Below are 13,701 nucleotides of genomic sequence, written 5' to 3'. Positions count from 1 at the left end.
GATACTGAAGGTTTAAAGGTAACATCTAAGACTCTGTGGTCTCTGTTACCTTCTAACCAGTAGAGTACAAGAAGAATTACAATAGTCACATATTCTGTTCTTGACCTGTACCTGATGACAGCAGAATTTATAATTAGATATCAAAAACTTCAACTTCCCTTATCTTCAGAAAATGGAAGGCTTTCTGTTTTTTTAATCTATTTTTATTGACAAATGAATGGGCACATACAACAAATGTAATCATTGTAAAAAGACTGAGAGGTCTTGACTGTATGTACCTTTGTAACAGCTAAGTAACAATAGATAATACAAACATAGATAAAGACCAATAAAATAATAACACAGGTATATACAATAAAATACATAATCAAATAAATGAAATGGAAGGCCTCCCAACATTGATTCGTCATTCTGGCATTCTGCTTTTGTTCCTGGTTATTTGTTAAAGAGGGATGTTTTTTCTTTGTTATTATTCTTTTTTTTATTAATATTTTATTTATGTATTTATTCAGCTAATCATGTTATTCTTTGTCCTGGCCTTTTTTGTCTTTAATTGTATGGTTGGAAGCATGCAATGATTAATATTACACTACTAATTGCATTAATTTATAGTGGGAAAAGGTTGGATGATGACCATGTTCATGGAATACAGTCACATTATTTCCCTGTAGTATTTAAAAGACACAGGTGGGAGCTGAATGTGAGCATGTAGATACATCTGTAATTATACAGCCAGCATATGTGCAAGCTGCAATTTATCTTCCAGCCAAGAACATCATGAAACTGTATCATCACTAGCTTGTCCTTATGGCAGAATTTTTGTCTGTTTATTTTTTCAGCATCATTGTCTGTCATAGACAACTGTATGCCGTTTATAGATATCAGAGCCACTAAACTGTATCACGTTTTACACACAAACACTATTTCACAAATTTTATCACAGATCATTTATTTTTTTAAAGTTATTGCTCATAAACAAAGATTTAGAATTTTAAATAAAAAGTATTTTATGCAAAGTGAGTGTGCAGTATTACAGCATTAGTTAATTTTTTTGCAGTACACTTATTTGCTTTCTTGCTGAAAAGAAATAATAGATTAGAAGACAATTAGCTTAGCATAAAGATTGTAAGAATGGGGAAACAACTAGTCTGACCCCGCAGACAGGTAACTAAATCCAACCACTTTCCTTTTTAAAGCTCACTTATTAACATGTTATAGGTTGTGTAACATCATTTTATGGGGATTATGTTCCAGACTCTTTTCCATGCACAGCAACTTTTTAGGGGCGGTTCCTGACTTGCATATGACCGCCCATAAAATGACAAAGTAAACAAGATACAATGTGTTAAATAGTGATCTTCAGTGGATTGCATTACCTTTGGACCTTTTTCCTTTTATCCAGCCTGTGTTAAGCTGCTGTAATCAGCTGCTGACTAGTTTCATTTCGATTTTAATACTGTAAGCACATGAAAATATTATAAACCCTCTACTCTAACTCTGCAAATGCAGAATTCTTCCCATTTAGCTCCAACTATTACTGGAAAACATCATTTTTTCATTTGCTGCTAAATGAATCCATGTCATTTTAAAATGTGAGGGAATTAGATGGTGTTAAAGCAGACTTGCAGAAAATGCAGACACAGTTATACCTACATTTAGACTCAGTCAGAATAAGTACCTCTCAGACATTTGTTTTGTGTGTATATAAAAGATGCTTAGTTTGTATTTGTGCATAGTTTAGTCATTTTTCATAGCCTACATTCATTCTTTTAAATGTGCTGTCTGTCATTCACACACATGATAATCAACTGATTCTGGAAACATTTCAGAGCACCTGACCCAAAAGAGTCAGGCCATTATCTAGCCCCTGAGTCAATATTGCAATATATGCAGTATTTAGATTTACATTCATTTATAGCAAAAGAAAAATGATTAGATTTGTTCTTTTCCAGGAAACCAAGACATAAGATTTCTAACTCCCAGTTAACGTATACATGTATTGTCTTGTACGCTCTAGTACAAAGGCCTAAAGGATCAAACCTCACCATGTATATGTCAGTGTCTCTTCTTATTGAATATCTCTTCTTATACACCTCTTAATATTTCCCTTATGATTCTTAAAAGTGTGGATGCATAACATTAACGTTAACTGCAAAGAAAAATAACAATTGCATTTTTAAATCTGGATATGTATTTACTTATGATGGTGCAGTTCTGCAAGTGTGTGTTATTTATCAGTCACTGGTCTGCAAAAGTGTACAGACACAATTTTTAAACTCTCTCTACCAGTGTGTGTGTGTGTGTGTGTGTGTGTGTGTGTCTGTGTTTGTGTGTTGTGACTATGTAAGTCTGTATGCTCCATGTAAACCTGACTTTATGGTTTGTTTGAATTGGGGACACTGTATTGATTTCAATTGAAGATGGAACATTTGTGAATGAATCTGTGGTTTTAGGTTTAGAGGTAGGACAATATCTGTTAGTGCAGGTTTTATAAATATAAAATAGAGAGTTTGTATTGTCTTACAAATAATCATATTTGTTTTCTGTTCTACCCCGTCCTATGCACTTGTGTACAAATAATGATTTCAAAAGCCATTTTATATGGGGACACAAAATGTAATAAATTAAAATAGTTTTAATACAATCGTAATAGCTCAAGCATCTGTGTCATCTTTTCTTACTGTCTGCTTAGGCTATAGATTAATTAACACTTTATTATAGAAACTTTTAATTCTCTGGAAATGTTCTTCATAATTTCCTACAAATTTGCTGATGTAAACTACAAATTACTAGAGTAAGCCTTACTTTGCACTAATCGTAAGCAGAATGACCTACACAAAGCAATAGTTGATACTATTACAATGGATTATGCTGTGTTTTCTACAGTAGATGGTTAAACACCATAGTTTTAAAGCTGGTGGTGTCAGTGCCAAATGTATGTGGAAAATTTTAAATATTTAACACTATAGATTCCAGAAATAGCTAAACTAGCACGAATGCTCCAAGTCAACAAGTATTATCAAAAACAGAAGATCAATAACTAAGGCAGTTACTGGCGTTTGGACTTAGTTTATTGTTTTTTTCATGTAGGAGACTGTAGGAGTCTGACATAGGAATTCAAACTAAACAGTACAACAGTATAGCATCAGTCATTTTAATTTTAAATTCTTTTCTACTTTCTGAATTAAAAGTCTTAACTGTTTCCACTCAAGCAAATAATCAGGTCTCTGGTACATGTGTATTTTATGTGACAAGCTATTGTGATTCTATATATGCATATAGGCTACATGTTATAGTGTTTTATAAAATCACCACTTAAATGCTGATGCACCAGAACTGTTGTTTTATTGCAGTGGTCAAAGTCCATGCAGCTGTAATTCTCTCTAAATATTGGTTGTGTGTGTGTTTTCAGGAAAAAGAGTAGGCTTGGCCAGTGCCTTTGACCTGGCTTATCTAAACTGATATAAATCCGGCTGCAGAAGAAATTACTGTTGTTTGCTCCAGAGAGTTGTCAGGATGAAGACACAGTCGACCAACCTTCGCGTGAGGTTACCTGTATTTGTGTTTGTCATAGAGGTGATTATTGTTGGCCTGTATGCTGCCTTTGTCACCTATGATGAGCACACTGATGCCAGGTTTCAGAACAATGAGACTAAGCCCATGGACAATGCAGTGTACAAGGACTACCCTTTCTTCGCTGATATACAAGTCATGATATTTCTTGGCTTTGGGTGCCTGCTGGCATTTTTCCGACTCTATGGTTATGGGGGAATGGTTTTTAACTTCCTCTTGGCTGCTTTTGCCATTCAGTGGGCCATTCTGGTGCAGGGTTTTTTCCAGTTCAGCCATGATGGTAAGATCCATCTTGGAGTGATCAACCTCATAAATGCAGAATTTGCCTGTGCTGTGGTGCTGATATCTTTCGGAGCAGTGCTGGGGAAGACCAGTCCCTTGCAGCTGCTGGTCATGGCTCTTCTGGAAGTCCCAGTGTTTGCAGTCACAGAGTGGGCCGTACTGAAATATCTGAAGATCAATGATGCAGGAGGATCTATTCTCATTCATCTCTTTGCCTGTTATTTTGGTTTGGGTGTCACTTTTGTACTGTATAGACCTCATCTAAATGAAGGCCATGCAAAAGAGAACACAAGCTACCAGTCTGACATTCTGGCTATGATGGGAACCTTGTTCCTCTGGGTGTTCTGGCCCTCCTTCAACTCAGCATTAACCCTGAGAGGAGACGACCAGCACAGAGCCATCCTACACACTTTCATTGGCCTCAGTGCATCCACTCTGACAGCTTTCGCTCTCTCTGTGATGCTGAACAAAAACGGGAAACTGACCATGGCTGATGTTCAAAATGTGACTTTGGCTGGAGGTGTAACAGTTGGGGCATCAGTGGATATGATGATATCACCTGCAGCTGCGTACGCCCTGGGCATGATAGGATGCACAGCATGCATGCTGGGCTACAGGTATTTGAGCCCCTTCTTAGCACAGCGCTTAAGGATCCAGGATCAATGTGGAATACATAACCTCCACGGCCTAACAGGACTTATATCCTGCACTGCCGGGATATGTGCCATATTAATGGCTAGTGAGGAGGTTTATGGCCCCAGCTTGTATGAGATCTTTTCCAACAGAGCACCAGTGGAAGGGGACCCTAAGCTGCAAGAGCTGCAGATGTTGATCCCTGGTTTACAGCCAGGCTTGGGAAGAACTGCTGAGGAACAGGCTCTCTTCCAGGTTGCAGCTGTCTTCTCCACCATAGGTGTGTCAGCACTGGGGGGCATACTCACTGGCATCATCTTAAAACTGCCATTACTTGCATCACCATCTGATGATTTCTGTTTTGACGATGAGCCCTATTTTAATGTTCCTCCAGACTATGATGCACCAATTAAAGTAAATGACACAATTAAAACTGAAGAACCTGCTGCCTGACACGTAACAATGTTCAATCAGACTGCAATAATAAGAAAGTCAGCATTTCTCTTCATAGACAAAGTAATGGGATTATCATCACTCAGCAGTGCAGTGACACAGACCAACATTGTCTAATACAAGATGCTATTTATTGTCCTGTATTCATACATTAAATGAACTTGAGTGTGAGAGTACTGCTGGTCATATATCACACATTTGTTACGTGAAATGAACTATTTTTAAACTGTGTCCATTTTTAGTAATAACTCAATCATTCAAGCTACACAGAGAGGGAACAACTGACTACAGTTTGAGTGTCAACATTTAAACTTAATCATAAGCCCTTTGAAATGTGGCCTCTCAAAAAATAACTAAATAAATAAAATTAATATCACTGTGACAGCATAAAAACACACATAGAGGAATCATTAGCATGAGGGGTGGTCAGCATGAAACAAAGGTGATCCCAAAAATCAAGAGGTAAGAGAAATAACATGCTTCAGCTAGATTTTAATATAAGGTTATAAAGTTTGTATGACTAATGTACTGTAGACATAAATGATGTACAAACAGGTATGATCTCACACTGCAAACAAATATTGCTTTACATCATTTGTTTGCTGTCCCAAATTACCAAAATATGGTGGGTATTTTGGCATGTTTCAGGTATTTTGGGACAACTAATCCCAAATCATATGCTATTACATACACCCTCTTGAACTGGTTAAGTTGTATAAGTTAAAATCCTGTTCAATTTATTTAAGAAAAACAAAGGTGCCTCACTCAAATATTAATGTATTGTGAAACAATTGACATTTATTTTTTATAGTCAAAAAATAGCCACACAATTTGTCTATTTTTAATTTATCTGTTTTGGCCAAATCAACTTCTTCAGCGTACGGTACTGTATGTAGCCGATGTTCAGTGGTGGTACATACACATTTAATCAAATGTTGCCCATTGTATTCATTTTTAAAAATAGAAAATACTGGATCGTGGGACAGAAATATAAAATAGAAGAAATCAGATGATTTCTAGTGGATGTATAAGTTTTACATCAGTAGTTTGTCCAGAGATCATCGAAAGCAGATGGTATGTAGTTCCGATAGGTGGCAATAGTGCGACACCAAGTAGCTGTTGCGTCTACAGTTAATAAAACAATCAAAGAAGAAGAAAAAGGAGCCGACGAGGGAGGACAGGGAGCGTTTGGTATCAGGCCACGACCTGCGACGGAGAAAAGGTTACATAACTCCGAAAATCGGGCTTTCACCTTAGCTTTGTACGAGCTGCCGAGACGGATACGTGGAGACGAATCTCTTCAGCAGCACATTTTCCGTGATATTTTGACTTTGGCTCATCCTTTCATCGTTTCAAACGGTAACGTCAGTGTTTGCTAAAGAAGCTAGCTCGCTGTCACGGAAACGCTGTCAGCGGCGGCCATGTTGGTGCTTAGCTGTTAACGTTAGTGGTCGTTTTCTCCAAACAAGCTATCAACGGGCAACAGTAACAATAGTGAGGACGGTGTAATGGGGATTAATAGCTAGACCAGCGTACATGTTCGACATTTATATTATAGAGTCGAGTTAACCACAGCGGTAACTGAAACAAACTGGCAAACGTTGTAACGACGGAGTTTCCCGAGGTGGCTAGGTAGCATTAGCTTCGTGCACCGCATGGTTCGTCTTCAGACGGTGACATCGCGAACATCGGCTACTTATATTTCGCTTCGACTCCACCAACTTCAGATTGGTACATTAGTTAGGCCACGGGCATTTGTTAGCTACAATCCATCTGAGATGTGTGTTAAACTCCTTGAAAACACTTAACGTCACCGTCCTGACTTTTTTTAAGCTACCATCGGCTTTAACGGCCGTGTGGACTTTTTCAGTAGTCACCAAGAAAATAATCTGTAACAAACAAAACAAGCTATCACATTGGAATAAATTAATAAAACTGAGACTGTGTTCTGTCTAAAATGTAGAGTTCACCTTCTGTCTGTTTTCATGTGATTGTGAATCTGAAAAGTTTGAGTTTTGACTGACGGTTCGACGAACTAAAACATTCGAAGAGGCCAGCTTGGACGGGACTGGACTAGTTCCTAGACAGTTGCCCTTATCGTCAAACTTAACTGATAAATCAACAGTTAATAAATCACATTACATCTCTTAGTGTCAGGGCCCTGACTCTCGCCTACATGAGCAAAATGATGCCATAATTCACTTTGCATCTGCTTTGTTTACAAGCTGTAGACTGGAAGAGCTCTTATTCTTTCAGTCATGGCTCTCGTTCATTATGAACGCTGTCTGTAATTTACAGTGGGAAATAAGAGAAAACTGAACAGCTGACGGCGCTGGATATACAGATCAGATATACACCTCTTACTAAAATTGTCTTTCAACTAGGCTACCAATAGCTTTCTATTACTGGTGTACATGTACAGTTCTGATCAGTAATGTAAATACAGGTTAGGTGCAGCCCTAGAGTTGGTTCCCTGGACCTACATACTCTTTAAGCAGTGCAGGCAATTAAATGATCTAAGCACTTACTGATTTTGTCACTAGAGCCTGATTGTTGTTAAGAAAAAAAAAAACTTGATCAAATGCATCAAAACTCATTATGTGTTAGTTGCAGTAATGCAGTTTTTTGTAAAAGAGTCATTTGTTGTTTCCTCTTTACAGGGTCATCATGGCTGATGATTTTGACGTTGAGGCCATGCTGGAGGCTCCGTACAGAAAGGTGGGTTGCAGATTACGGAGATGAGGCCTGTTTCACTGTTATGATTTACTCTAGAGTCCTGTATACTTGCTACTTTGACAGAGTTTACTTTAATGTTGTGTGGTGTGTGATTGAGTATTTAAAACGCAATACAGACTTATAAATAAATCCACATCTATCTCTCTTTATAGACTTCCCTAATGATATCTCACCTCTACTCCCATGAATTCATCTTTGATTCCACTGTGAACTGTGAAAAACAGGAAGGTAGTTATTGCGCATATACTGATGTACTGTGGTTCACCTTAGGACTAAAAGAGATTCAACCTAGAACATCCAGTCCCTATTCGGTTGCAACAAGGTGAATGCCAGCGGCTGATAAGCCCAACCATACCTGTCCAGCAAAGGAGGCAGTATTCAGATTTACAATCTGCATGCCGTCACTGTTTCTGGATGTGCAAGCGTTTACGGTCAGATTTGTTCTGAAACAGGGAAAAGATGTCCTACTGCCACCTTGTAAATAATTCAACTTTTCATGAATTACTCTTCAGTGTGGGTTTTTTTTTGTTTGTTTGTTTTTTTTGTTGTTTTTTGTTTTTTTAAATGATTAGTTTTTTTTTTTTCCTCTTAGACTATAACTTTTCATGTCAGAAGCTGTAGTTTGGTAATATGCTTGAAAACGTAAAGATCCTAATTGCAAAGCTTTATTGAGCAAACACTTGAGCCAACACTTGAGCCGTATTATAATTTCATGGCAAATAGTGCTGAATAATGTCTTGCTTGTGAATATGAATACTGCCTCTTTGCCTTAGTCAACTGTAATGTGAATTAGCATCTTCATTTTGCATGCTACACAACACCACAGATGTTAATAGAATGACTGTAAAACAGATACATTTCTATCTAGCTTCATTGTATTATAAAATGGTCTACTTTTCAGTACTTCCTTCTTAAGTCAAAAGGTTATAAGTATTGCTTCATGTTGCAAACTAAACTTAGTAGTGTAACACGTGGCTGAATTGATGGATTTTTTTTTTTTTTTTTTGATTTTTTTTTTTATTTATTTATTCATTTATTTTCTTGGGCGTCAATATTACTAAGAAGTGTGAATCCCTGTTTGCTTCAGGGCAAGATGTGTGACAGAGGTGGCATCGAGCTCTTACAGTCCAAGAACGAAAATGGGTGAAGATCACTGGACTGACACCAACCACACAGGATCTCTTTTAGTGGCCGTGGGCCATGCGTGGTCACATGATTAGGCACAAATAGTGGCATTGGTACGATCTATTAGAAGGGGAATGGTGGAGATGACCTGTCAAATGTCAAAGCTTCCTGAACTCAGCTAATATGTTGGACACTCTCCCTTAACATTGCTTTGTTGCTTTAAGTAGTGAGCAACCTTTTTTTTTAAAAAAAAAAAAAAAAAAAAAAAAGCAAAGGAGAAAAGTGGGATGGGAAGTTTATTGGGGTGGTGGAAGGACACTGTCCAGGCATGACAGTAGGAAGTTTGAAGTACTATTATTAATTGAATATATTCTGCATTTTCTCTTGTCCCACCCCAACCCCTTTACCTTGACGACTTGAAATGTTTCATCTACGTCCTCATGATGTTCTTCTATCAACCTTGCTTAGGATGAGATCAAGTCCTCTCATGCAAATGGACATGATGACCAGAACAAAAAGTAAGTAATGAAGCACAGACATGTCCATTTTGTTTATAATTGCTCACTTTATACCAGGAAAGCAGTGTTGTAACCTGTTGGTTTATTTTAGGAAAAGGAGGAGCCGAAGCAGGAGCCGTAGCCCAGGCTCGAGGAAGAGAAAAAGTAGAAGCAAAAGCAAAGAAAAGAAGAAGGGTAAGAAGAGGAGCCGAAGCCGGAGCCGTGAAAGAAAACGGAGCCGCAGCAAAGAGCGCCATCGTAGCCGCTCCCGGAGCAAGGAGCGATCTGGGCGGTACAGAGCCCGCAGAAGCCCCGTGTATGTGGTCTTCTTAAATTTTATAGCTCTGTACCTAGGGCACTTTATAGGGTGTAAGTTGTGCTTTGCTCAAACAAGAAAAATGTAAGTTAACTGCAGGAAAAGACTAAAATTACCAGTACAATCATTTATGTTAGAGAGGAGAGAGTTGTTTAGGTTAAGTACTTTGCGGGTTGTTATTTGCTCGTTTGGGAGAGCCAGAGGCTGTAACAGGCCAAAGCAGAGGTCTGTTCTTTTTCTCATGTGCAGTAACCCTCTTTTTTTAAAGTTTAAAATTCAAAAGACAATTTTTTTTTCCTTAATGTTTCAGCCGGAAACGTTCCAGAAGTCGGAGCCCCTTCAAAAAGGAGAAGAGTCCCATCAGGTGAGTCAAGTAATGACATTATTGCTCTTTGGGTCTGAGTATCAGTTATTACAACAAAACTGGGGAGTTTCTGCAATTTGATTTAATCAAATTTAATCTATTATTTATTTAATGATTTAAGTGTTTACATTTGTATGTCTTTATTATTAAATGTTTGCTGTTTGCCTTTTTAGGCAGCCTATTGACAATCTAACACCAGAGGAGAGAGATGCCCGCACAGTCTTCTGCATGCAGCTTGCTGCAAGAATTCGTGCTCGAGACCTGGAAGATTTCTTCTCAGCTGTTGGAAAAGTTAGTTGATTTTTGAGGCATTATGTGTAATCCAGTGAGCTTGTGTGCAGAAAAAAGACACTGTCAGTTTCTCCCTGCAGGTCAGAGATGTGAGAATGATCTCAGACAGAAACTCCAGGAGATCAAAGGGCATCGCTTACATCGAGTTTGTGGAGGCTTCTTCTGTCCCACTGGCAATTGGATTGACTGGCCAGAGGCTTTTGGGAGTTCCCATCATAGTCCAGGCCTCTCAGGTTGGTGACTCTATGGTGCTTCAGCCAGATGACTGGCCTGCCCCTAACATTGTTTGATGTTAGAGATGGTTCAAATAGGAACTCACATTGATATCACATTGGTTTTAACGAAGTCAGGTTGTTCCTAGTGTTTCATGTATTGACTTAAGACCATTATCTTACTCTTTCCACATGTAACTACAGGCAGAGAAAAACAGAGCTGCCGCTGCTGCCAATAACTTACAGAAGGGCAGTTCGGGTCCGATGCGGCTGTATGTGGGCTCGCTGCACTTCAACATTACTGAAGAAATGCTTCGAGGGATATTTGAACCTTTTGGAAAGGTGAGGAACAAGCTTCACGAATGGAGTTTTGACTTTATTGCATAGATGCCTTTATCACAGTCATCTGTATCTGTGTTTTGTCAGATTGAGGGAATCCAGCTGATGATGGACAGTGAGACCGGACGATCCAAAGGATATGGCTTCATATCGGTAATTAAAGCACCTGGGTTTTATTGAGAGTGCATCAGTGTTTGCAGTAAGCTCCACTCCAACCTCTGCTTTTATTTTTTTATTTTTTTTAATAAAGTTTGCAGATGCAGAATGTGCAAAAAAGGCCTTGGAGCAATTGAATGGCTTTGAGCTGGCTGGACGTCCGATGAAGGTGGGCCATGTTACAGAGCGCTCAGACTCGTCGACAGCCAGCTCGTTCCTGGACAACGATGAGCTAGAGAGGACCGGCATCGACCTCGGCACCACAGGGCGTCTACAGCTTATGGCTCGACTAGCAGAAGGTTTGTAACGTTACAGCTTGCATTAGTTTTGTATTGATAGCATCAGGCTTTTTTCCAGAGAGGAACACTTGTAAAAATTTTTTTTTTTAATTGCACCTTTTGTGAAACAGTTTTTGCATCCTCTCTCCCTCCACAGGAACTGGTCTGAAGATTCCTCCTGCTGCACAGCAGGCTCTACAGATGACGGGGTCTTTACCGTTTGGAAACCTTGGTGCTCCAGCAGGTGAGGCTCAACATAATGGGCACCATTTTGTCTGTCTGTGTACACATCTCCCTATGGTTGTGTAGATACATTTTACTTTACTAATCTTGTGAGGACATTTTGGCCAGTCCTCATTTAAAATGCCTCTTTCAGGATCGAGACTTGGTTTTAGGGTTAGGCATTAAGTTGTGACATTTAGGGTCACAGACTTGCATTATGTCAATGCATGTACATGGCTCTATACATATGTGTTTAGAAAATCCGGTGATGAGTTATTCTTGTTTCAGCTGTTCCAACTCCAGCTCCAAGCCAGGCCTTGAACCTCCCATCACAGCCGCTGGCCACACACTGCCTTCAGCTGTCCAACCTGTTCAATCCCCAAGCGTAAGGACCATTCTCATTGGTCTTATTTTGAGTCAGGAATACTACCAGTCTAAGCTTTTGAAACCACTGGATAATCATTACTGCTGCATGTTTTTCAGAGAAAATGATCCCAGCTGGGCCCAGGAGATTCAAGATGATGTGATTGAAGAGTGCAACAAACATGGAGGCATCGTTCACATTTATGTTGATAAGAACTCTGCTCAAGTAAGTGATAGTTTCATTTCATGTCAAATACAGAATTCACAAGACCCAAACTATTAATTAAACATTCAAAGACGTTAACTGTGCAGCTGTTGTTCACACAGGGTAATGTGTATGTGAAGTGCCCCTCGATACCTGCAGCCATGGCAACTGTAAATGCACTTCATGGACGCTGGTTTGCAGGTATGTAACAGTATCATTTGGTTTTTAAATACTCACCATAGCTGTAAAATAATATGGAGAATTGATTTCATTCTTTAATTCTTTTCCTCTTAGGCAAAATGATAACAGCTGCCTATGTTCCTTTGCCCACCTACCACAATCTTTTCCCTGATTCAGTAACAGCAAAACAGCTTCTAATGCCGACACGTCGATAGTCTGAGACATGCTTATGTAAGGCAGTGTAAATACAATTGTTTGCATCCATGGAAATGTCATTGGAAACAGATGCAGTGAAATTAGTTGGCTGAGTGTAATAAAAGTTGCCTGGAGGTCACATGTTCACAATTGAAAAGTAGGCAGGGTTTTTTTTTTTTTTTTGGCTCTTTAAATTTTTGTGCGTTTGTGTTGTAAAGTACCACTGAGAAGTAATCTGCCTGTATCTATTGGTCTCTGTTTTTAAATATCACCGTCTTATCTGCTTGTTTAAAATCAACAGTTTCAGATTTAAAATAAATTGCAGAGTTAAAAAAATGTGTTGGGTTAGTAGGCCTTAAATGACAAAAGTATATCAATGTTAACATTAATACTTTGTAACTTTTTACAGCCATAATTTCATTTTTGTATGAAGGCTCCCAATAAACTTTGGCAAATTTGACAATTCATTTCATGTGTTTGCTTTTTTTGGGAACTGGTCAATCAGAAATTCAAATGAATTTACTTTGATTAAAGCCCACATTCTTCTATGGCTAATCAGATCATTTCTTTAGTAAATTAGATTTAAACTGGCCTCATTTTGGACCTTTTGAACATGTTTAGTCATTTCAGGCAGACAAACCAGAGCAGATTTAATGTGATGAATACGTCTTCAAAGTTGTCAAGCCTGAGGTGTTTCAATGTTTCTTTAACATTAATTGGTCATGAGTGGGACAAACTGTCCTGTTGAAACACTTCACTCCATGTGAACAGAAAAATTCACAAAAAAAGTTCAGATAACATTTGAGCTACCCCTGACTATCTTCATCGAATGTTTTATCCACTATAGAGACGTGTAGTTTGAAAATGTGTGATAGTAGTCAAAGAGATTAATCTGGATCAGGACTTAAACATCAAACTATAAAGCATCAAAAAAATGTTTGGGTATCTTGGTAGCCAAAGTACTTAACTTGGTTAACCCTTCACAGATACTGCAGTTTAAATGGCCTCACCTGAGCAAGTTTTATTACTCCCCTTTACTTGTGCTGTACATTTAGTCAACTGCATGGGAGATACCCTCAGGCACCCCACTCTTAGCAGGGTTGGGGCAGTGTGTCTAAATAACCTTCTTCTGAAAAATAAAATACTCTTCAGCCTCCTCTGATAATAGTAAAATCTCACCACAATGCTGCACTCTAAAACTTACAGTGCGACATATGAACGCGTTCTCTAACAGTTTTTAAACAGCATTTTAAAACAAATTCAAAAGATGAAGAGCAGCTC

General features: G+C 38.6%; 2 protein-coding genes across 3 annotated transcripts; both read left to right on the top strand.

Annotated features, from left to right (window-relative positions):
• The first annotated feature begins 3,516 nt into the window (after positions 1 to 3,516).
• rh50 (Rh50-like protein) lies at positions 3,517 to 4,941 on the top strand. The gene has a single exon (XM_033325307.1). The coding sequence runs from the start codon at positions 3,517 to 3,519 to the stop codon at positions 4,939 to 4,941; it is 1,425 nt and encodes a 474-aa protein (XP_033181198.1).
• Positions 4,942 to 6,095: 1,154 nt separating this feature from the next.
• LOC113145740 (RNA-binding protein 39-like) lies at positions 6,096 to 12,887 on the top strand. 2 transcript variants are annotated; one of them, XM_026332794.1, is made up of 15 exons: positions 6,096 to 6,163; positions 7,602 to 7,659; positions 9,271 to 9,320; positions 9,412 to 9,615; positions 9,926 to 9,979; positions 10,153 to 10,270; positions 10,351 to 10,503; positions 10,687 to 10,824; positions 10,909 to 10,974; positions 11,072 to 11,276; positions 11,413 to 11,499; positions 11,766 to 11,862; positions 11,961 to 12,066; positions 12,168 to 12,246; positions 12,340 to 12,887. In XM_026332794.1, the coding sequence occupies exons 2-15, from the start codon at positions 7,609 to 7,611 to the stop codon at positions 12,438 to 12,440; spliced, it is 1,509 nt and encodes a 502-aa protein (XP_026188579.1). In that variant the 5' UTR covers positions 6,096 to 6,163; positions 7,602 to 7,608; the 3' UTR covers positions 12,441 to 12,887. The 2 variants fall into 2 exon arrangements, with proteins under 2 accessions (XP_026188579.1, XP_026188578.1); XM_026332793.1 differs by having other exon boundaries at positions 6,101 to 6,300.
• Positions 12,888 to 13,701: the final 814 nt, after the last annotated feature.

Source organism: Mastacembelus armatus, chromosome 7 (genome assembly GCF_900324485.2).
Source record: "Mastacembelus armatus chromosome 7, fMasArm1.2, whole genome shotgun sequence".
Classification (NCBI taxonomy): domain Eukaryota; kingdom Metazoa; phylum Chordata; class Actinopteri; order Synbranchiformes; family Mastacembelidae; genus Mastacembelus; species Mastacembelus armatus.
Note: the sequence above shows the minus strand (reverse complement) of the source record. Positions and strands in the feature narration are given on the sequence as shown.